The 19,879-nt window shown below is 59.3% G+C and overlaps 1 protein-coding gene and 1 long non-coding RNA gene across 19 annotated transcripts in view; one reads left to right on the plus strand and one right to left on the minus strand.

The window, feature by feature from the left end:
• Positions 1 to 637: 637 nt before the first annotated feature.
• The window catches only part of ANK1 (ankyrin 1), a 79,705-nt gene continuing 60,463 nt past the window's right edge, over positions 638 to 19,879 (minus strand). For 7 of the 18 annotated variants that reach the window (XM_030538551.1, XM_030538552.1, XM_030538550.1 and 4 more), the window contains 9 exons: positions 19,237 to 19,311; positions 17,763 to 17,954; positions 17,035 to 17,181; positions 12,722 to 13,277; positions 11,778 to 12,060; positions 9,848 to 9,931; positions 9,430 to 9,582; positions 9,029 to 9,149; positions 638 to 2,862 (listed from right to left, as the gene is read on the minus strand). In XM_030538551.1, the coding sequence (XP_030394411.1) occupies positions 9,051 to 9,149; positions 9,430 to 9,582; positions 9,848 to 9,931; positions 11,778 to 12,060; positions 12,722 to 13,277; positions 17,035 to 17,181; positions 17,763 to 17,954; positions 19,237 to 19,311 (1,589 nt within the window). In that variant the 3' untranslated portion in view covers positions 638 to 2,862; positions 9,029 to 9,050. The other 11 variants (XM_030538554.1, XM_030538559.1, XM_030538561.1 and 8 more) reach the window with 9 other exon arrangements.
• LOC115637352 lies at positions 19,318 to 19,693 on the plus strand. The gene is made up of 2 exons (XR_003997240.1): positions 19,318 to 19,598; positions 19,649 to 19,693. It is a non-coding gene; the product is annotated as an uncharacterized LOC115637352 (long non-coding RNA).

The following is a 19,879-nucleotide window of genomic DNA, read 5'->3' on the forward strand; positions in this document are numbered from 1 at the left end:
TGCACGTGCCCACCCCCACACCTGTCCCTGCATGCTCCTCCAGCCACACACCTGTCCTGCACACACACACACACCCCACCCCGCCATACATCTGTCCCTGCATGCACAATCATGCGTGCACACATGCAAATACACCCTTCCCCTGCCCAGGCAGGAAAACATGCTTAACAAATGGCACCAACCGGGAAGCTGATGCCCAGCTCCCTCCCTCGAGCTGGTGCTGTTCAATCCAGCCAGACACCTGATGTGTCATTCCCCACACAGGGCTGGTGCTGTCCGGGTGGGTATTTCTACCCTGTGTCCCACCAGGATATCGATCCTTCAGGCCTCAGCACATCCCCAGAGGATGTCACTGCAGGGGCCCACATTCAAGGGGACAGCCCTGCGCTGGGGCAGCAGACCTGAATCTTTTGCTGCCCTGGGCACCTTTCTCTTTGCAGCTCTCCCTCCCACCTACCCTAGTGAATGGGGAAGGCAGTGGTGTGCATGCACGGCAGAACACGGATTTGACCGCCAGATCTGCAGCCTTGTTACCCCCTCCTTCCATTTGGCCAGGCAACAGGGAACCCAGGGAGGGAGCTGCTGTCTTCCCAGGACACCCCTGGCCCCCCACAGAGAAGCAGAGACAAGACCCAGCTCGTGTTGGTTTCTTTATTAAGTTGTAGTCTGGTAGCTGGTGTACAGGGAGAATGGTCTATACATCAGAGGCTAAGATGGGGGCAGGGAGAGCCAAAAGGCTCATCATAACAGTAAAAAAAGGAAATAAAATTATTTTAAAACTTCTAAAAAGCATCTAGTGCACAGCCTGCAGCATTCTCTAGGCATCATGTAGAGCGTGCCCCCGCCCCTACCAGCTCCTACTAGCATCAGAGCGCGAAGCAGCGGCTCCCACAGGGCCGGCCGAGTGCAGTGGAGCATTCCCTACGGAGTATAGAGGCCAAAGCAGGGGGCCCGCACTAGACTCTATGGAGATGCTATCAGAGTCAGCCAATCTAGGGACATTATGTTACAGAGCGGAGGGTTATGGATGGACGGTCTGTACCCTATGTGGTTTGTTGCTCTCTGAGGAAAAGGCTGGCCTAGTCGCGTCTCTGCAGCTACCCCACCACCTCAGCCTGCAGGGGAGCAGAGGGCTTTTCTATTAGACATGCCCACCAGCCAAGGCCTGCTGGGCATGGTGGCTGCAGCCTGGCTCCAGTGGTGGGCTCGGCCTAGGTGTTGCCACCGGGAAACACGTCAGCCCCTTTGAGATGGGGCCATGGCGACTTCCTGGGGAAAGCGCAAGTCCAGTTGTTTCTGTCTGGCTCCTTCCTGCACCCTTAGGGGAGGTAAGGGACATGGCAGCCAGCACCCCCTTCCTACTACCAGCCCACTTGGGGTCACACGTCACAACAGGTTCCATCTACTAAGCGCCTTTAAATAGCCCAGGTAGCTGCTCCCCCCCATCTCACCCCCGGCCTCCTGCCAGGACAGAGCTGTTGGCAGGAACAGCTGACCCAAGAGGCCAGCCTGGGACAGAGCTCTGCTGGCCCCCATTAAAGCGCCCGGGGCTGAGACTCCAGGTCGCAGGGTGACCCTGTCTGCTACAGCTGGACTGCAGCAGTAGGGTTTGTGGTGCCGACGCAGTGCAAGAGCCTGGGAGAGCTGCTCTGACGGGCCTCCTTTGCCCTGGGGGTTGGTCCTGGAAGGGTCAGGGGACACGGGGGCTGTGCTGATTTTGGCCTTTCAGAGAGGCCATGGGACCCTGGAGGGTCTCACGAATGGTGCAGAGGACAGGGGTGCAAACCCCACTGCTGTTTCCTTGCATCTCTCCTGAAGAGCCATTGTGCTGGGTAAAGCCAAGAATGGGCTGAGGCAGGTGCCGGGCTGTGCCAGTGCTCGCCACCTGCCTGGCCCGTGCCAGGGCCTGGTGGGAAGCCCTCAGCTTTACCCCATCTGTAACCAAAGTGGGCAGGGGCTGGCACAGGTGCCCTGGCCCCCTGCCTGGCCCCGGGTGGGTGTCAGGAAATGAACAAGGCCAAGGGGAGTAAAAGCGCCAGGCTGACAGTGGGAGGTTTGGCTCTGTCGCCCTCTGACACCTCTAGCTTCCCAGCTGCACTGGCCAGAGCTCCTCCCTGGCAGGGGCTGAGGGGCCATCCCTGTCCTACAGCCGTTGACGTATGCGGGCACTGAGTGGGCAGCACTCTGCACATCGCTGCGTGCCCTCGGGCATTGCATAGTAGTGATTTGTTCATATACACAAGGCTGAGTACTGTACAGTTTACACTTTCAACACAAGCAAGCAGCTCAGTGCTGCTGGGAGCTGCACACTCACACTGGGAGAAGCTCCTGGAGAGACAGGGGCAGGGCAGCCACGAGCCAATCCCCTGCCCCTGCCCTTGCCGGGGGCGCCCCCTCGAGAGCTGTGATTCGGCCCTCCCCCGCAGCCCCCTTAGGCTCTGACATTCCCCCTCCCGACACACTCCTTGGAAGGGGATGAAGCAGCAAAACCCAGCCAAGAGACAACATGAGGGATAGGTGGGAGCTGACGCCCCTGCCCTGGGCAGCCCTTCATAGCCGCAGCCTCCGTCCGGAGTCAGGGTGCACGCAGCAGAGTCCTGTCGCTGCCGGGGAAACGCTGCCCCGGGTGCTGCTGGCTCCTGGGGTCCCCGTCCGTAGTAAGAACTGTGGCTCATGCGTTGGCAGTCAGTCAATCATGCGACTAGGACGGGAAGAAAGTCTCTTACAGAAATCATGCCATTAGCCTAGAGCAACATGTACAGCCAGCCCTGCTCCCGTCGCCTGCCTGCTCTCGCCTCGCCTCTCCTCGTGGGGCTGGCCACACGTGGCTGCAGTTCAGTGGTTCGGGGTGGAGGTGAGATCCTGAAGGACAGAAAAGACAGAACTTGGGTTACAAACAGCGCCCTGCGGGGGGCCCCCACAGTGCAGTAGGCCAGAGCTGGGGTCATGACCCAATGCTCCACTTACAGGCATGGCCACAGCAACTCAGAGGGACTGGCTGGTGCTGGGGACAGGGACAAAGGGAAGGGGAAGCTGGCTGGACGTGAGACCCTCTGGCACCCAATGCTGCAGCACCCAGCAAAGGGTGAGATGCCAGCTGAAACCAGCCCCTGCCTGTTCATTGCCCAGGGCCTGGAGTGAGGAGGGTGCTGGAACCACAGCTGTGAACAGCAGGAGTCAGCTGCAGCTCAAAGGGAACAGGCCCCAGCAATGACTGTCTGCATGTGCTCAGCAGAGGTGGCTGTGTGGGGGATGCAGAGGCCTGAGGCAGAATGCATGGACTGGGGGTTACTGCCCTGTGGTGGTCTGGGAGGGGAAGTGGTCCCTGGACAGGGTGTGGTGGTGAATGCACAGGGGGCATCACTGGAGGTTTAACTGTTACTTGCAGCCTTGTGCAGTGCCATTTGGGCTCCCACTGGCTATTTCCCTACATCACCTGCCCTGGTGCTACTTTGCTGGCACTCTGGGAAGACGATGAGAGGGGAGCCTGGGGGCTCTGTTACATTCATGGAGAGTGTGGCCACGAGTGCTCTGTGCAGGAACATACTCCCCACTTCAAAGCCAGCACTACAGCCACCAACCTTTGCCTGGGGAAGCTGGCTCCACTTCCTCCTGGCAGGGGGGGCTCTAGGCATTTTGCCGCCCCAAGCACAGCAGGCAGGCTGCCTTCGGCTTGCCTGCAGGAGGTCCCCAGTCCCACGGATTCAGTGGCAACCTGTGGGAGGTCTGCCAAAGCCGCAGGACCAGCGGACCCTCTGCAGGCATGCCGCCAAAGGCAGCCTGCCTGCCGCCCTCGCGGCGACAGGCAGAGCGCCCCCCATGGCTTGCTGCCCCAGGCATGAGCTTGGTGTGCTGGTGCCTGGAGCCGCCCCAGCCTCCTGGTGGCTCAGCAGCCCTCTCAGCCCCTGCTGTTGCAGGGAAAGAACCCAGGTGTCCTGTACAGCAGTGCAGTCAGCATGGCTGGCTGGGCCAGACTGGCAGCTCACAGAGCATAGACTCATAGACTCATAGACTCTAGGACTGGAAGGGACCTCGAGAGGTCATCGAGTCCAGTCCCCTGCCCTCATGGCAGGACCAAATACTGTCTAGACCATCCCTAATAGACATTTATCTAACCTACTCTTAAATATCTCCAGCGATGGAGATTCCACAACTTCCCTAGGCAATCTATTCCAGTGTTTAACTACCCTGACAGTTAGGAACTTTTTCCTAATGTCCAACCTAAATCTCCCTTGCTGCAGTTTAAGCCCATTGCTTCTTGTTCTATCATTGGAGGCTAAGGTGAACAAGTTTTCTCCCTCCTCCTGATGACACCCTTTTAGATACCTGAAAACTGATATCAGGTCCCCTCTCAGTCTTCTCTTTTCCAAACTAAATAAACCCAATTCCTTCAGCCTTCCTTCATAGGTCATGTTCTCAAGACCTTTAATCATTCTTGTTGCTCTTCTCTGGACCCTCTCCAATTTCTCCACATCTTTCTTGAAATGCGGTGCCCAGAACTGGACACAATACTCCAGTTGAGGCCTAACCAGCGCAGAGTAAAGCGGAAGAATGACTTCTCGTGTCTTGTTTACAACACACCTGTTAATGCATCCCAGAATCACGTTTGCTTTTTTTGCAACAGTATCACACTGTTCACTCATATTAAGCTTGTGGTCCACTATGACCCCTAGATCTCTTTCTGCCATACTCCTTCCTAGACAGTCTCTTCCCATTCTGTATGTGTGAAACTGATTGTTCCTTCCTAAGTGGAGCACTTTGCATTTATCTTTATTGAACTTCATCCTGTTTACCTCAGACCATTTCTCCAATTTGTCCAGATCATTTTGAATTTTGACCCTGTCCTCCAGAGCAGTTGCAATCCCTCCCAGTTTGGTATCATCCGCAAACTTAATAAGCGTACTTTCTATGCCAACATCTAAATCGTTGATGAAGATATTGAATAGAACCGGTCCCAAAACAGACCCCTGCGGAACCCCACTTGTTATACCTTTCCAGCAGGATTGGGAGCCATTAACAACTACTCTCTGAGTACGGTTATCCAGCCAGTTATGCACCCACCTTATAGTAGCCCCATCTAAATTGTACTTTCCTAGCTTATCTATAAGAATATCATGCGAAACTGTATCAAATGCCTTACTAAAGTCTAGGTATATCACATCCACCGCTTCTCCCTTGTCCACAAGGCTCGTTATCCTATCAAAGAACGTTATCAGATTAGTTTGACACGATTTGTTCTTTACAAATCCATGCTGGCTATTCCCTATCACCTTACCACCTTCCAAGTGTTTGCAGATGATTTCTTTGATTACCTGCTCCATTATCTTCCCTGGCACAGAAGTTAAACTAACTGGTCTGTAGTTTCCTGGGTTGTTTTTATTTCCCTTTTTATAGATGGGCACTATATTTGCCCCCTTCCAGTCTTCTGGAATCTCCCCCGTCTCCCATGATTTCCCAAAGATAATAGCTAGCGGCTCAGATACCTCCTCTATTAACTCCTTGAGTATTCTAGGATGCATTTCATCAGGCCCTGGTGACTTGCAGGCATCTAACTTTTCTAAGTGCTTTTTTACTTGCTCTTTCCTTATTTTCTCTTCTAGACCTACCCTCTTCCCGTAAGCATTCACTATACTAGACATTCCTTCAGACTTCTCAGTGAAGACCGAAACAAAGAAGTCATTAAGCATCTCTGCCATTTCCAAGTCTCCCGTTACTGTTACCCCCTCCTCATTGAGCAGTGGGCCTACCCTGTCCTTAGTCTTCCTCTTGCTTCTAATGTATTGATAAAAAGTCTTCTTGTTTCCCTTTATTCCCATAGCTAGTTTGAGTTCATTTTGTGCCTTTGCTTTTCTAATCTTGCCTCTGCATTCCTGTGTTATTTGCCTATATTCATCCTTCGTGATCTGACCTAGTTTCCATTTTTTATATGCCGCCTTTTTATTTTGTAGGTCACGCAAGATCTCATGGTTAAGCCAAGGTGGTCTTTTGCCACATTTTCTCTCTTTCCTAACCATCGGAATAACTTGCTTCTGGGCCCTTAATAGCGTCCCTTTGAAAAACTGCCAACTTTCCTCAGTTGTTTTTCCCCTTAGTCTTAATTCCCATGGGACCTTGCCTATCAGCTCTCTGAGCTTACCAAAATCCGCCTTCCTGAAATCCATTGTCTCTATTCTGCTGTACTCCTTTCTACACTTCCTTAGAATTGCAAATTCTATGATTTCATGATCACTTTCACCCAAGCTTCCTTCTACTTTTAAATTCTCAACAAGTTCCTCCCTGTTGGTTAAAATCAAGTCTAGAACAGCTTCCCCCCTAGTAGCTTTTTCAATTTTCTGAAATAAAAAGTTGTCTGCAACTTATTGGATAGTCTGTGCCCCGCGGTGTTATTTTCCCAACATATATCTGGATAGTTGAAGTCCCCCATCACCACCAAATCTTGGGCTTTGGATGATTTTGTTAGTTGTTTGAAAAAAGCCTCATCCACCTCTTCCGCCTGATTAGGTGGCCTGTAGTAGACTCCCAGCACGACATCACCTGTGTTTTTTACCCCTTTTAGCCTAACCCAGAGACTCTCCACCCTTCCGTCTCCTATGTCCATCTCCACCTCAGTCCAAGTGTGTACATTTTTAATATATAAGGCAACACCTCCTCCCTTTTTCCCCTGTCTATCCTTCCTGAGCAAACTATACCCATCCACACCAACATTCCAGTCGTGTGTATTATCCCACCAAGTTTCAGTAATGCCAATAATGTCATAGTTGTATTTATTTATTAGCACTTCCAGTTCTTCCTGCTTATTACCCATACTTCTTGCATTTGTATAAAGGCATCTAAGATACTGGTTTGATCTTGCCTCCCAGCTTCGCCCTGACCCTCCTTCCTCTCTGCCATTATAGCCCGTGCTCCCTCCTGTTTCCAACCCATCTCCCAGGTCTTGTTCCCCACTTACCTGTGGGCTTTGCTCACCTGTCCCCGTCGAACCTAGTTTAAAGCCCTCCTTACTAGGTTAGCCAGCATGGCTGAGAGAGCAGGGAGGCCCTGCCCCCGGGGACAGCCAGCCCCAGGACTCCCTCCCAGGAGCACTGCAGAGAACTCAGCTGGGGGATACCTATGTTCCAGCAGCACAGGCACAAACGACAGAGACCCAAGGGAGCACCTGTCCTTGTGGGGCAGGCACCCATCCCCCAGCTCAGTCGGTGCCTGGTTGTGCTCTAGCAGGATAGAGGCAGTTGGGAAAGGGGTCCTGCTGCAGATCAGCCCCCTGGTCTCTGAGCAGGAACCGCAGCACTGCAGGGACAGCAGTGCAGGCTGTGTCCAAGCAGGCATCCGGCTGGGCCGGGCCTCGGGAGCGATGTCCGAGCGCCAGGAAATGACCCAACACCCAGAGTCATGGCGTCTCGCGCACAAGCCACACCAAGGGCAATGCAGGAGGCACCAGCCCTGTGCTTGGCTCCACGGCTCTGGCATCCAGCTACCAGATCTGGCTCAGTGCTCTGAGACCCGCGCAGACGTCACTGGGGACAGGCCCTGAGCAGCTGGGAGATCCTGGTGGGACTAGAGCCTGGCGCTTCCACCCCACCGGCAAAATCAACCATCTCTGTCATCACCATGCACTGCCCGCTGCCCCCTCTGCCCATTCACCCCCCCAGGAACAATGCACCGGACACCCTGCCATGGGCATGCAGCCCCCGCCCCCTCACTACTGCAACACGCCTGCCGTGGGCACACTGACCTTCCTATTCCTTCACCGCTGCCTGCTCTCTACACTCGACCCTGGGCACATGGCCCCCCCAGGCCAAGGGCCACTGCCTGCACCCTCCTCCTATCACTGCTCACAGCCCCCAGCCCTACCTGCAGCTGCCTTCAAACTGTAGGTTCCCTGCTGCCCTCTGGTGCCCAGAGTCCCTCATAACGCCCCCGAGAAGGTCCTGCATGGCATGTTACAGCACTGCCAGACAGCAACGCCCAATGGGTGCCGCGGGTGCAGGCAGCTCACGTGGCAGGAGGAGGCAGCTGTGAGTTATGGGTGCCATGAGCAGGGGCTGGCCTCCCACAGGGCAATGCGCAGCTCCCTGCGGCACCCAGCCACCGGAAAGGTGTTTGACATGAGGAGGAGCCGCCGTGTGTCAGCCCCATGCTCCTAGGCACGTGGCACCTCATTCCAGGAAACCTGACCCCAGACCCAGGCTCCAGGACAAGCTCCGGGTCACAGCTGACTGTGCAGGGGCTGCCTGACAGGCTCAGATGTCAGTAACTTGTTACCAGGGCAGCATTCAGGGCTATTTATAGCAGCGGCACCGGTGCCTCTGCAAGCGGCAAGGTGAGCATGCAGAGCAATGGGGAGTGGGGCCCAGGGCAAAGCTCAGCCCGAGAGCTGGCAGGGAAGGACTGTGCCAAGGGCAATCTCCACAGCACTGCAGGCTGTAGTTACTGGTTACAATCCCCTGGAATGCTGTCACTATGGTAACACCATCGTGGCCACCACGAAACACTGTAACCCGGGGAAACAATGACTGTCATAACCGTGGTGACACCACTGTGGTCTCCACAGTACACTGTAACCTGGGGTGACAATGGTCTTGGCTGTCATAATCATGGTGACATCATCGCAGCCCCCACGGTACACTGTAATCCGGAGTAACAATGCCCTTGGCTGTCGTAACCATGGTGACATCACTGCGGTCCCCACGGTACACTGTAACCCAGGCTAACAATCCCCCTAGCTTTCATAACCAAGGTGACACCCTGACACACCCCTCGCCTGGAATGCCATGTGAGCCAGACAGACAGACGGCATGCAGTGTGCAGAGACGCCAGCCCCTTTCCCCAGGAGCAGCATGGGGTTCGCAGGTTTGGCAACAGGGGGAAAGAGGCAGCCAGCTCTGGGCTTGTTCTCCAGTATGCCCTAATGGAGCAGCTGTGTCTCCTGCCCCTCTGGGCCGGGGAAGCACACAGTGGCTGGGTGGGCTCCATGCAGGGCACATGGCACAGAGAGCTGGATCTGCAGTCAGAACAAAGGTGGCATTACCTCGGAAGAGGCCCTGGGGGGGTCACTGCTTTCCCCTTTTCAGGCTGGCTCGTTTCACTATGTAAGCCCCCATCCTGCCCCCGATCAGCTCCGATTCTGGGACGTGCCCTCGCACCTCCTCCTGGGGAGAGCAGCAGAGAGAGGAAGCAGGAGGCGTCACACAGACAGACAGACACAGAGAGGACAAGGAGGAGTACGGGAGAGCAAGCTGGCAAGGAGAAGGCTGCAGCGAGGGGGGAAGCGTGGCCCCTCGCAGTCCCAGAGGTACAGCAGAAGGGCACAGGGAAGGAGAGGAGGCCAGGGAAGATCCAGTTAGAGCCCTCAGGGAGCCCTGCATGGCGGGGCACATGGCTGTGCTGCCCAGAGCTAGCAAAGGGCCGGGAGAGGAGCAGGCTCTGTACCTTGGTGCCCAGATTGTCCTGATGCAGGATGGCATATTTCATAAAGTGATCTGCCTCAGCTTCCAGCTCCTGGGGCTCCTGCAGAGAGCCCTCAAGAATCACCTCCTTCTCCTCGTCGCCCGCGCTAATCCGCCGCACCACCTTCCGGATGATCTGCAGAGAGTGGGCATTAGAGCTGCCTGCCACAGGCCAGGCTAGGCCTCAGACACCCCCAGGGATTTGGCCACAGCACCCTGCTGGTCCTACTCCCACTCGGCCCTGCCCTGCCATTGGCACCTCATGCTGGGGCACGCCGCTCCCCTGAGACAGGGCTGGGGGAGGGGGTTTTCCAGAGAAGAATATCCATCCCTGGGGGCAGGGAGAGAAGGGCAGATGCTGGGCAGAGACTGAGGGGGCTCTGTGTCTGGTCTGTACTCACCTTCTTGGTGACAATGTTGCCTTGTTCATCAGTAAATTGCTCCTCGGTCACCTGCTCCCCCGGAATATCCTGAACCTGATCGCCCTGCAGCACCGGAGGGGAGAACAGAGCGAGGCAGTGAGGGGGGAGGGCAGGGAGCCAATGCCCCACGGGCAGCCCCTTGTGTTCACTGCGGGGCACCAAGTGCAAAAGCCCCCACCCCCTGCATAAGTGACACCAAATCCGACTTCGCCGCCGACTGCCAACCCCCTGCACACACCCCACCAGTCCCCTCACTGGGAAGCGCAGGGGCAGAGCCAGCACCAGGGCATGCTAGTGCTACACTCTGTGCAGGCAGGAACGAGCCAGGCTCAGCGCCCTGAGCTGGAAGAGGAGGTGCCGAGCCAGGCTGGCTCTGCATGGCTCCCCTAGGGCCAGTGACAGCCCCACCAGCAGGGCAGTGCCCGCTGCCTCGGGGCTCCCACTCCCTGCCCGGGTTACCTTCACGATGACACGCCGACGGACCACCCTGGTGGAGACGGACTCCTCGTCGTCCGTCAGCCCCTCACTCTCGCCCAGCTCCTTGTCCAGCTCCTGGTGGACATGCTTGAGCAGGAAGCGCACAGAGCCCTTGACAATGTGCAGGACATTCTGACAGCTGACCAGGAAGAAGCCCAGCAGCACCAGGGTGATCAGCAGCTGGGTCAGGAAGGCCAACATGGTGCGTCTGCTACAGCCACAAGTGCATGGCTGCTTGCCGAGCCCAGCGCTTAGATCCCAGCCCTGGCGCTGCTCTGCGGTGGGGCGTGTGCACTCTGCCTCTGCCTCGGCTGCCCCCTGCTCTGTGCACAGCCTGGGGCAGGCTGCTGTAATTGTAGCCGCTGCATACCAGCCAGCTGCACCACTCGCTGGGCAGGCAGGTGGGTTTGTCCTCTGCACTTGGAGCTCTGTCAAAGTCATCTGGCCTCAGACTGACAGCCACAGCCCCTCCCCTGCAGGCAGAGGGGGGGCCACCCCCCCCAGTGCTTCTGCTGGCTGGCTGCAGATGGGACAGGAGGGCAGCATGAGTGATATGAGCCTAGGTTCCTGCGGGGGACTGGGGCCGAGACTTCTCATCCCCAGCTGACTTGTAAGGAGCGTGGAAAAGTCACACAGCCCCTCAGTGACTCCAGCCAAGGGGCTGCAAGCCAGCCAGCCCCCAGCACCTCAGGGCTCTTCCTCCCACTTCCCCTACCCTGGGGCTCCTGGGAAGTGCCCTGGGAGGAGTGGGTCCAGGGCACCCCGCAGCAGCCCAGGGCCCGCTAAGCCATGCGCACCCTGCTTACGTGCCATTCAGTACTAGCCCTGCCCTGGCACTGCCCAGCTCTGCCTGGCCATGGCAGGATTCTCAAAGCCCCAGCCCTGCCCCAGGCCATCCCGGCCAGCTCTATTTCTGGACTCTCCATGCCTGGTGCTGGCTGACCCAGAGAGGGCAGGTGCCCCGGGAGCTACCCAATTAGGAAGCATGCAGGGTGGCTGTCTGGGTTATAAATGAAGAACAGAGGAGGAGGTTCATATGTGAAATCAAACCCCTGGGCCTAGCACAAGCCAGGCTATTCTGGGGCCCTTCCTCCGCAGGAGCCAGGGAAGGGAGGCTGGCAGGGGGCAGTGCCCAGAGCTGGGGGCAGGGCACCGGGAAGCACTCACCCAGCACTCTGTCCAAAGCATGGGTTATCCTGCTGAGGGACCCCAGCTGCTGGGCGGGAGGCAGGAGTGGGCAGATCATCAGGCTCTAGTGCCTCTGCTCAAGAAGTGCAGGTTCCCCATACAGGGCAGCCTGGTGTTCACTCCTGTGTGTGCTCTGGCCCCGGCAAGGGCACCGTGGGCCTCACACACAGCGAGGGGGCTCCAGCCAGTGGCTCTATTGCAATGCCCAGCCCCCGGGGGCCGGCTCTCACTGCCACCCTCGTACCCTTGTTTGCCTGAAGAAGCTGCTATCCGCCTCCTCCAGCCACTGGCTGTAGTCCTGGCTCCTCGTGTGCTGGGGCTGCCAGTCGCTCTCCTCGTGGGGGTCGATTCGCAGACGCTCGGTTGGGGGCCTCAGAACCTGCTCCTGGCGCCTCCCCTGGGGGGCTGCACCAGGGGACGCTCTGGGCAGCAGACATGGGCTTCTGGGGACCCCCTCCTGCCAGGACCCCTCAGGCAGGTCCTGCAGGCAGCAGACAAAGGAGCCTTCTGCATTCCAGTCCCTCAGCCTGGGCAGCAGAGAGAGGAACAAGGACAGAGACAAAGACACCGTCAGTTTCTACCCTCCAGCAAACTGCCCCCCGTGTGGGCCCAGCCTTGCCCTCCTGCCTCCGCCAGGCTGTCGGCCCTCCTGACCGTCCTTTGCACTCGGAGCCCCTGTTTGTAACGTAGAATCCGAACTAGCCCCACATCTTACTTCCCACCCCACCCACGGAGCAACAGACGCCCTCCGGAGACACCCATGGGCGGCTGCGCCCTGTCTGATGGCACAAGGAGCAGGTGAGGAAGGGGCGGGAGCTGGTCTAGAGGCCAGCCAGACCCTTCATCCTACACAGGGTCAGGCACACCCTGCCCCTGCCTGCCCCAGGCACTATGGCAAGGAGCGGCAGGGACTGCCAGGCAGCCCTCAGCCCTGGCAGAGCATCTTCGTTGGCACCCCAGGTGGTTGTGAGGGATTCCCCATAGCCACGGGCAGCCCCCTGGCTGATCCAGTCCTACCCCGGCCCAGTGTGCACCCGGCTCTCTGGGGCGGCATGCTCAGATGGGGGCCTACGGCGCAGCAGCTGCACTGCCCACCTTCCCCCAGCATCCTGCCCCGTGACATGGGCACCCCAGGTGTCCCTCGGGCTGCCCTGCCCAGCTCCAGGCAGCCTGGCCAGGGAACATTACCTGCCCTTGCTCCTCTCCACGACTCGGCTCACAGTTGGCGACTCCAGGATCCTGGTCTGCACCCTCTGCTGGCCTGAAATAAAAGAGACTTCATCCTCCAAGCCCTGCTCCTCCGCCAGCCCGGCCTGGCGCTCACACGCTGGCAGTTTCACCTCTGACCTCTGACCTTCCTCCTGCTCCAGCAGGTCGATAAGACCATTCATGGCATCTGAATCCACTGTGTCGTCCTCAGCCAGATCCAGTGAGCCCAGGTGGTCCGGGCCATGCGCGTCATCCAGCAGCTGCCCCAGGAAGCGGCCTTCACTCACGGCGTCCGAGTCCTCGGCCTTGCTGCACTCTAGGGAGGAGTCTTCAGCAGTCACCAGCGAGGGGGTGAGCCCCGAGGACCACACCTGCATGTCGGACAGCTCCAGCAGGGCGTCCTGCTCGGTGGGGGCCATGGGGATGGCGTCCAGGATGGCCACCTCGTTCCAATACTGATCTGCACGCAGCGGGGACGGCGGCGTGTACTGCAGGGAGGCAGGGGAGAGGAGCTCATCCTGCAGCGAAGTGTAACCTGCAGGGGCAGACAGAGGCGACAGCTCCAGCAGCCATTCTCCGCAGACACGGAGAGGAGGGGACAGGCCCACGCTGCCCCCAGCCCCTGGGGCAGCGCTGCGCTCCCTATGTCCCAGTCCAGGGCAGAGGAGTGCCCCAGAGCAGCCACCACCCCAGTGCCCTACACTGCTCCTCTAGTGGCTCTGCCTGTGCCCCAGTGGGAGGGCCTGAGGGGGAGCACAGGCATCCTGAGGGCACTTTGGGATGTGTTGGGGAAGGCAGGTGGGTGCCTTGGGCAGCACCTGGCCCTGGGCTAGTCCCAGTGAGTTAGACAACAGGACCCCCTTGGCAGGGTGAGCTGCCTCCAGCCGGGTTCCTGGGAGGGGCGGGGACACCTGTTTGTGTTGCACTTCTCTGGAGCCTGAGTGCACGGAGTGGTGCTGTGCCAGCCTCCCAGCCCCAACCCCCTGCTATAACCACCCCAGGCTCTCCTGCCCCACAGCTCTGCCGGTGCCCCCTGCTAACCCTGCCCTGAGCTCCTCTGCCCCACAGCTCTGCCAGTGCCCCCTGCTAACCCTGCCCTGGGCTCCCCTGCCCCACAGCTCTGCCGGTGCCTGCTGCTAACCCTGCCCTGGGCTCTCCTGCCCCACAGCTCTGCCGGTGTCCCCTGCTAACCCTGCCCTGGGCTCTCCTGCCCCACAGCTCTGCCGGTGTCTCCTGCTAACCCTGTCCTGGGCTTCCCTGCCCCACAGCTCTGCCAGTATCCCCCAGCCCCCTGCTAGCCCTGCCTGGGCTCCCTCCCCATCCCTGCTGAGATCTCTCAATTCTGACCCGCAGCACCCCCTTGCCAGTCTTGTGCCTCCACATAGCTAAGCCTCCATGCTGAACTCTGGCCTGGCTCTGTGAGAGACGGTACGGGATCCCCCTGGACTGAGCTCCCAAACAGAATGGGGCAGAGGCAGGAGGGTGGGGACTTCGGGAGCCCCTCTGATCAGGGCTGGCTGGTTTGTGGGCTGCGGGCAGAGCTAGACAGCCAGGCCCCTCCTGCCCTATAGGTGCAGCGCTGCGCAGCAGCTGTGCATGGGGGAGGCTGGGTGCACAGGGACCCAACGCCCCGGCAGCAGCCGCTCAATTCTCAAGCCCCGCTGAGCCCCAGGTGGGCATTAAAATGGAGATGCAGCTGGGCAGTGGTGGGGCATGGATGGGTCATGCTCAGAGACCCTGCAGGCCCTGGAGGGCTCTGGACATCTCTCCTACCCAACAGCCCTGAGGCAACCATCAGTGATTGCCACAGGGCAGGGTTGGGGCATCCCAGTAGCACCTGTGGTGGGCAGGGTAGGGGCATCCCAGTAGCACCTGTGGTGGGCAGGGTAGGGGCATCCCAGTAGCACTTGGTGGCACCTCCGCTGCCATTTGCATGTCTGTGGAGAGCACGTCACGGGCATTTCCCCAGGAAGCTGTGCCCTAGCACTGAGGCTGCGCCAGCGCTTTGCCCTGTAACTAAATCGGTTCCACCCAGTCCTGGGGCTCCGGCATGAAGGGCCCCGCCCCGGTCACTCTGGGGCTGCGAGTGCGGCCAGTCCTTGCACCTTGTGGCCGAGTGCACAGGGCAGCCCTGCACATCACGCTGCCTCCGCCTGTTCATGCCCTGCTCTGCCCAGGTGCCAGGCACCCAGTCACTGGCTCTGATCTGAACTCGTGTCTGCAGCACAAAGCCGTCCTTCCCCTGCAGCAGGGCACTCACCAGCACTAGCCAAGACATGCCCAATGCTGGGCATACCCTGACCAGACCTCCAGAGCCATCACCTCTCGTCCAACCCAGGGAACAGGCCTGGGTCGCTCCCTACAGACTGGCCAGGCTGCAATGGCTCCGGCACGGGGGCTGCCCCACTCCTGTCTCTCAGCTCCCCTGAGCCATGCCAACCTCCTCTCCCCCAACATCAGCACCCAGAGAACGTGTCATCTACCTCGTCAGCCTGCACGGCCCCTGCGATTCTGCTGCCCACACAGCCTGGGGACTCTGCTGCCCGGGCCCAGAGCCGGTGCTGCCCAGGGCTTTGCAGGGCTCTGCTGCGCTGGCAGCTCGCTGCTAACTGAGGCAGCCGTGTGCACCACAGCTGTTCCAGGGTATCTAGCAACACTTCCTTGCAGGGGGCACGACTCCCTCTGAGGGGCGTTTGGCTACTAACCCTTCTGGGCCATGGGCTCGGTGCTGGGCACAGGCCATCACCCCCTGGGCTGGGCACAGAGTGAGTTAGGGCCAGGCCTGGCACAGCACAGTAGCGCCCGGGTTCTTCGCCGGGCAGGTGGCTTTGCTTGCCCGGCTCCCACTCAGAGACACTGTTCCCTGTGCTAGGGGTGCCGTGTGGAGCTGGCCTTGGCCATTGCTGGGGGAAGCACATGGAGGGCCATGAAGACACACACAGCCATGAGGTGGGGGCAGTGCCTTGGTGCCATGCACTCGCCGGAGCAGGATGGCGGCTCTCCTAGGCCTCAGCTGAGATGGAGACAGTGGAGACAGGCAGTGGAGGAGGATGAGAGAACAAGAGGTCAGGAGGAGGTCAGAGGAGAAAGGTGACAGGATGTGATCAATAGGAGCGGCCTGCACCTGGCAGCCCTGAATGGCGTGTATGAGAGAACACAGAACAAGGGGGAAGAGAGCATTCAGCATGCAGAGCTCACGGCCACGCCCCAGGGCAAGGCACAGGGGCCCAAAGGGACTCCTGCCACCAAGGCTGGCACCCGACCACACCCCCAGCACCCAGCCTCACCCCCTCGCCTGGGCCCAAAGGGACAGCGGACCACGACATTGACTGCAGGCACCTGACCGTGCCCCCGGCACCCAGCCCTGTCTGATCACACGCCGCTGCCCAGCATAGGGGTCACAGGTTACAAGAGAAGTGTTATGAGCCCAGCTCGCAGCAGAAGGCAGGCAGAGGGCAGAGACCTGCCAGCAGGGCATGTCCGCTCACTAGTAATGCACTACAACCCAGGCTGAGCCTGAAGAGCCTGAGGGGCCCAAGGAGGATAGGAGTGCAGGCTGGAGAGCTGGGGTCAGGCCTTGCAGGGTGGGGTACGTCTACACTGGAGCTGGAGGTGTCGTTTCCAGCACAGGCAGACGTATGGGTGTGTTAAAAGGAGCCGTGTGGCTGCTGCAGGCTGGGCGGCAGGAGGGGCTGGCCACTCCCAGGACATTCCTAGAGCCTGGTTGGGATTGGCCCTGGGGCACTTAGCTCCTTGCAGCTGCACTTCTCCCAGAGCACTAGCACGGACACCCCCACCCCCACTGCAGTGCAGACGTCCCCTATGGCGCCTGCAGCATGGGAGGCTGCAAATGGTGCAGACGCAGTGGTGCAGACTTCGGCCCAGGCTAGCAACCCAGCTATGGACCCAGGGTGCCACATCGACACTTTCTTAGCCGTGCTGAGGCAGGGATGTCTACCTGTGTCGTACTCACACCTGGTCACAGCACAGAGCCACGCAGGCCTGGCCCTTGGTCAAGGCTGCTGTCTTTGCCCACACACTCAGGCAGTCTGTGGGCAGCCCAGGCAGGCTCAAAGTCCTGCCCCAGGCCCCCGAGGCTCCCCTGCCTTGACATCAGTGGGAACTCGCATTCCCTCGGCATGGCTGAAGCAGAGCAGCCTGGCAGGGCCGCTGGCCTCAGTGACGTGTCTGCCACCCTGCACTGGGGCAATGTCATGCCCGCCCTGCCGAGGGACTGACCCGCGGGAGCATGGGGTCCCCAGTGGGTTCACAGCCGAGTGCCAGGGACTCACCATTCATCTGGGAGGGAGAGAGGGAATAGTCTTTGTCAGTGTAATGCCGCTCGCCCTTCAGGCTGCAGCTCTGCCGGCCCGAGCCCTCCAGCATGTCGACAATCTCGCTGCGGTCGATGCTCCTCAGGGCCGCGTACAGATTCTCCACTGTCAGGGGGAGCAGACAGTGTCATCAAAAGGCAGCACAGGCCCATCCCTGCCAGGCCGATCTATCCCCACTGCCCCCACCCGCAGCACGCCAGCCTCACCCACCCTCTAGAAAGAGGGTCCAGCCCGAGGACTCGGCCATCCTCAAACTGCGAACCGCCTGGGAACAGATATGCATGCAGACCTGTGAAGCAGCGCAGGCCAGCTGTGCACAGGAGCCAGCAGCTCACATCTGCACACGTATGAGCCAGTGTAGCATGGTGTATGCAAGGAAACGCTGCATGTCTGTGGATGGGCCGGCCCCACAGCTCTGTCATGGGATAGGAAAACTGGCCCAGCTTCTTTTGAGGGGAAAGACTGGATAGGATATAGTGGTCCCCTGTTCCCCAACCTGCGTTGCCTACCCATGCCTGGCCCGGCTCCATGGCCTGCTGTGCATATCCACCACCTGTCCCAGCTCTCTGGCTTGCCCTGCCTACTCACACCTGGCCTGGCACCCCGGCCCACCCTGCCTACCCACTCCCAGCCCAGCTCCCTGGCCAACACGCCTGCTAGAGCCCCGAGCTGGCGGCAGAGAGCACCTGTGGAACCCTGGGGGGCTAGCTGTGTCCTCGCCCCTGCAGAAGGAGGCAAATACCCACTCTTGGCATTCTTGCCCTCACGGCTGACCCACAGGTTGAGCAGGGCCACGCTCTGCTCCAGCAGGGAGTTGGGGTTCTCCACCCGGATCCTGTTGATATCGTCCACCCCAAACTGCAGCTCCCGGGCCAGCTCTGTAGGAAACACGGCATGTGTGTTAGGCATCATCGCAGGCCCGTGCAGCAAAGAGAGCAGGGGGAAGCACCTCTGCTCGAGACACTTCTAGGCAAGTAGCTCTGGGGATGCCACCCGGGTCCAGCCGTCCCCCACGTCTCCACTCATGTCCACCCAGAGCTGCTGACATCTCGCCCGTGCAACAGAACAATGGGAAGGGGTGGGGAGTAAAAGGGCAGAAGGTCCAAATTTAGTGTCACCGGGTGTGAAACTGGGCCCGCTAGGCTCAGCCTGGCTGCCTGCACTGGGTCACAAACTGCTCCAGCTAGGGAGAAGCTGGGAAGGATGGTTCCTGAGCCTCCTGGTAGCCATGGTTGCAATGTAACAAGCGATATCAGCACTGCCCCTGCCGGATTGGGACCCAGTGCCAAAGACCTCACTGCCCTGCTTCAGGAAGCAGGAAAACTTACAAATGCAGAGCAAAATCCTGTCCTGGCTGGCACAGAGATGGGGGGAGTGTGCGTGCTAGCAGGTGTGCAGGGTGCACAAGTGTGTGCCTGCGTGTATGGAAGAGAGCAATGCACAAGAGTGTATATCCACGCCACCAGGAGGTGCACAGCAGTGTGTGCATGTGAAGGTGTGTGTGCACATCCACGCAAGAGGGCAGTGCACCAGAATACATGGGCACACAAGGCAGTGGTGCACTGGTGTGCATGCAAAGAGGTAGAGCACAGGGGACAATGCACCAGCATGTGAGGACATGCAAAGGAACGGTGCACTGGCATGCAGAGGTGTGCAAGGGGATGGTGCACTGGCATGTGGAAATGTGTAAGGGGACAGTGCACTGGCATGCGGAGACGTGCAAGGGGACAGGGCACCAGCATGCATGCACACTGGCTGGGACTGTACTCTCTTTCCTAGCCCCACTGTCTGGGAGACAGAGCAGGATGTGGACCCGGTGCTCCCAGTGAACACACCCAGCCACCTGCCACAGCAGCCTAGCCACATGCTGCTGTTGGGGTGCACACAGATGTAGGAGGCTGCCCAAGCAAAACCTCCAATTGCTCCACTGCCTCCAGAACAGTCCCACCACCGGACAGGCAGCGCAAACTCACACCTGCTGTCAGCCCAGCTACCGGATTTGATGTCAGAGTGAGCTGGGCCGGGCAGTGCCCCGCACTGCATTGCCCTGCCCTGCTGGGAGCTGGGCGCAGTGCAAGCAAAGCCTGCCCTGGTGCACTGAGCAGCAGAGAGCCGGAGTCTGCATCCCCACGGCGCAGAGAGCGCCAGGCACAAACTCACCAGCCCAGCTGAGGCCCAGTTGCTCCGAGATAACAGCCATCTTCACATCAGCCTTCTCCGTGCCGCTTAGAGAGCCTAGGGGATATGAGAATGTCACAGCTGTCCCTGCTCAGGCCCTGCTACCTACTCACAGCCCGGTGTGGTCGCAGGCAGGGAACCCGGCCAGAACCCAGAGAAAGCACTGCACTCCCCTCTGTGTGGGGTAGGGCAGGGGCAGCTGAGCCACTGGGCCCAGCCCCTCCCTCTTGTGACCAGTGGGCTGTGGAGGGCCAGGCAGAGAAGCCAGGCCAGGGATGGATAGGCAGGGGGGTGGGGAGCTGCGCCGCAGAGCAGATAAGCAGGGCAGTCTCAGGGGTGGATAGGTGGGGCAGGCTCAGGGGTGGATAGGCGGGGCAGGCTCAGGGGTGGATAGGTGGGTGTGATGCAGTAGGTACTGTCTGTGTGGGGAGTGGGAGAGCAGGGGAGGACTTTAGGGGATGGACGATGCCAGAGCCTGTAACCTGAGCTAGGTAAGGGAGGGGAAAGGTCAACACCTTTGCCCGGGAAGGGGAACAAAGGAAGGGAGTGGCAGGAGGGAAGCAGTTTGAGTTTGGGCTTGGGGCTGTGTGGGCAGAATTCAGGGTATCCTAGCTAGGATCCAAGC

The sequence above is a fragment of the Gopherus evgoodei genome, chromosome 19 (genome assembly GCF_007399415.2).
Source record: "Gopherus evgoodei ecotype Sinaloan lineage chromosome 19, rGopEvg1_v1.p, whole genome shotgun sequence".
Classification (NCBI taxonomy): domain Eukaryota; kingdom Metazoa; phylum Chordata; order Testudines; family Testudinidae; genus Gopherus; species Gopherus evgoodei.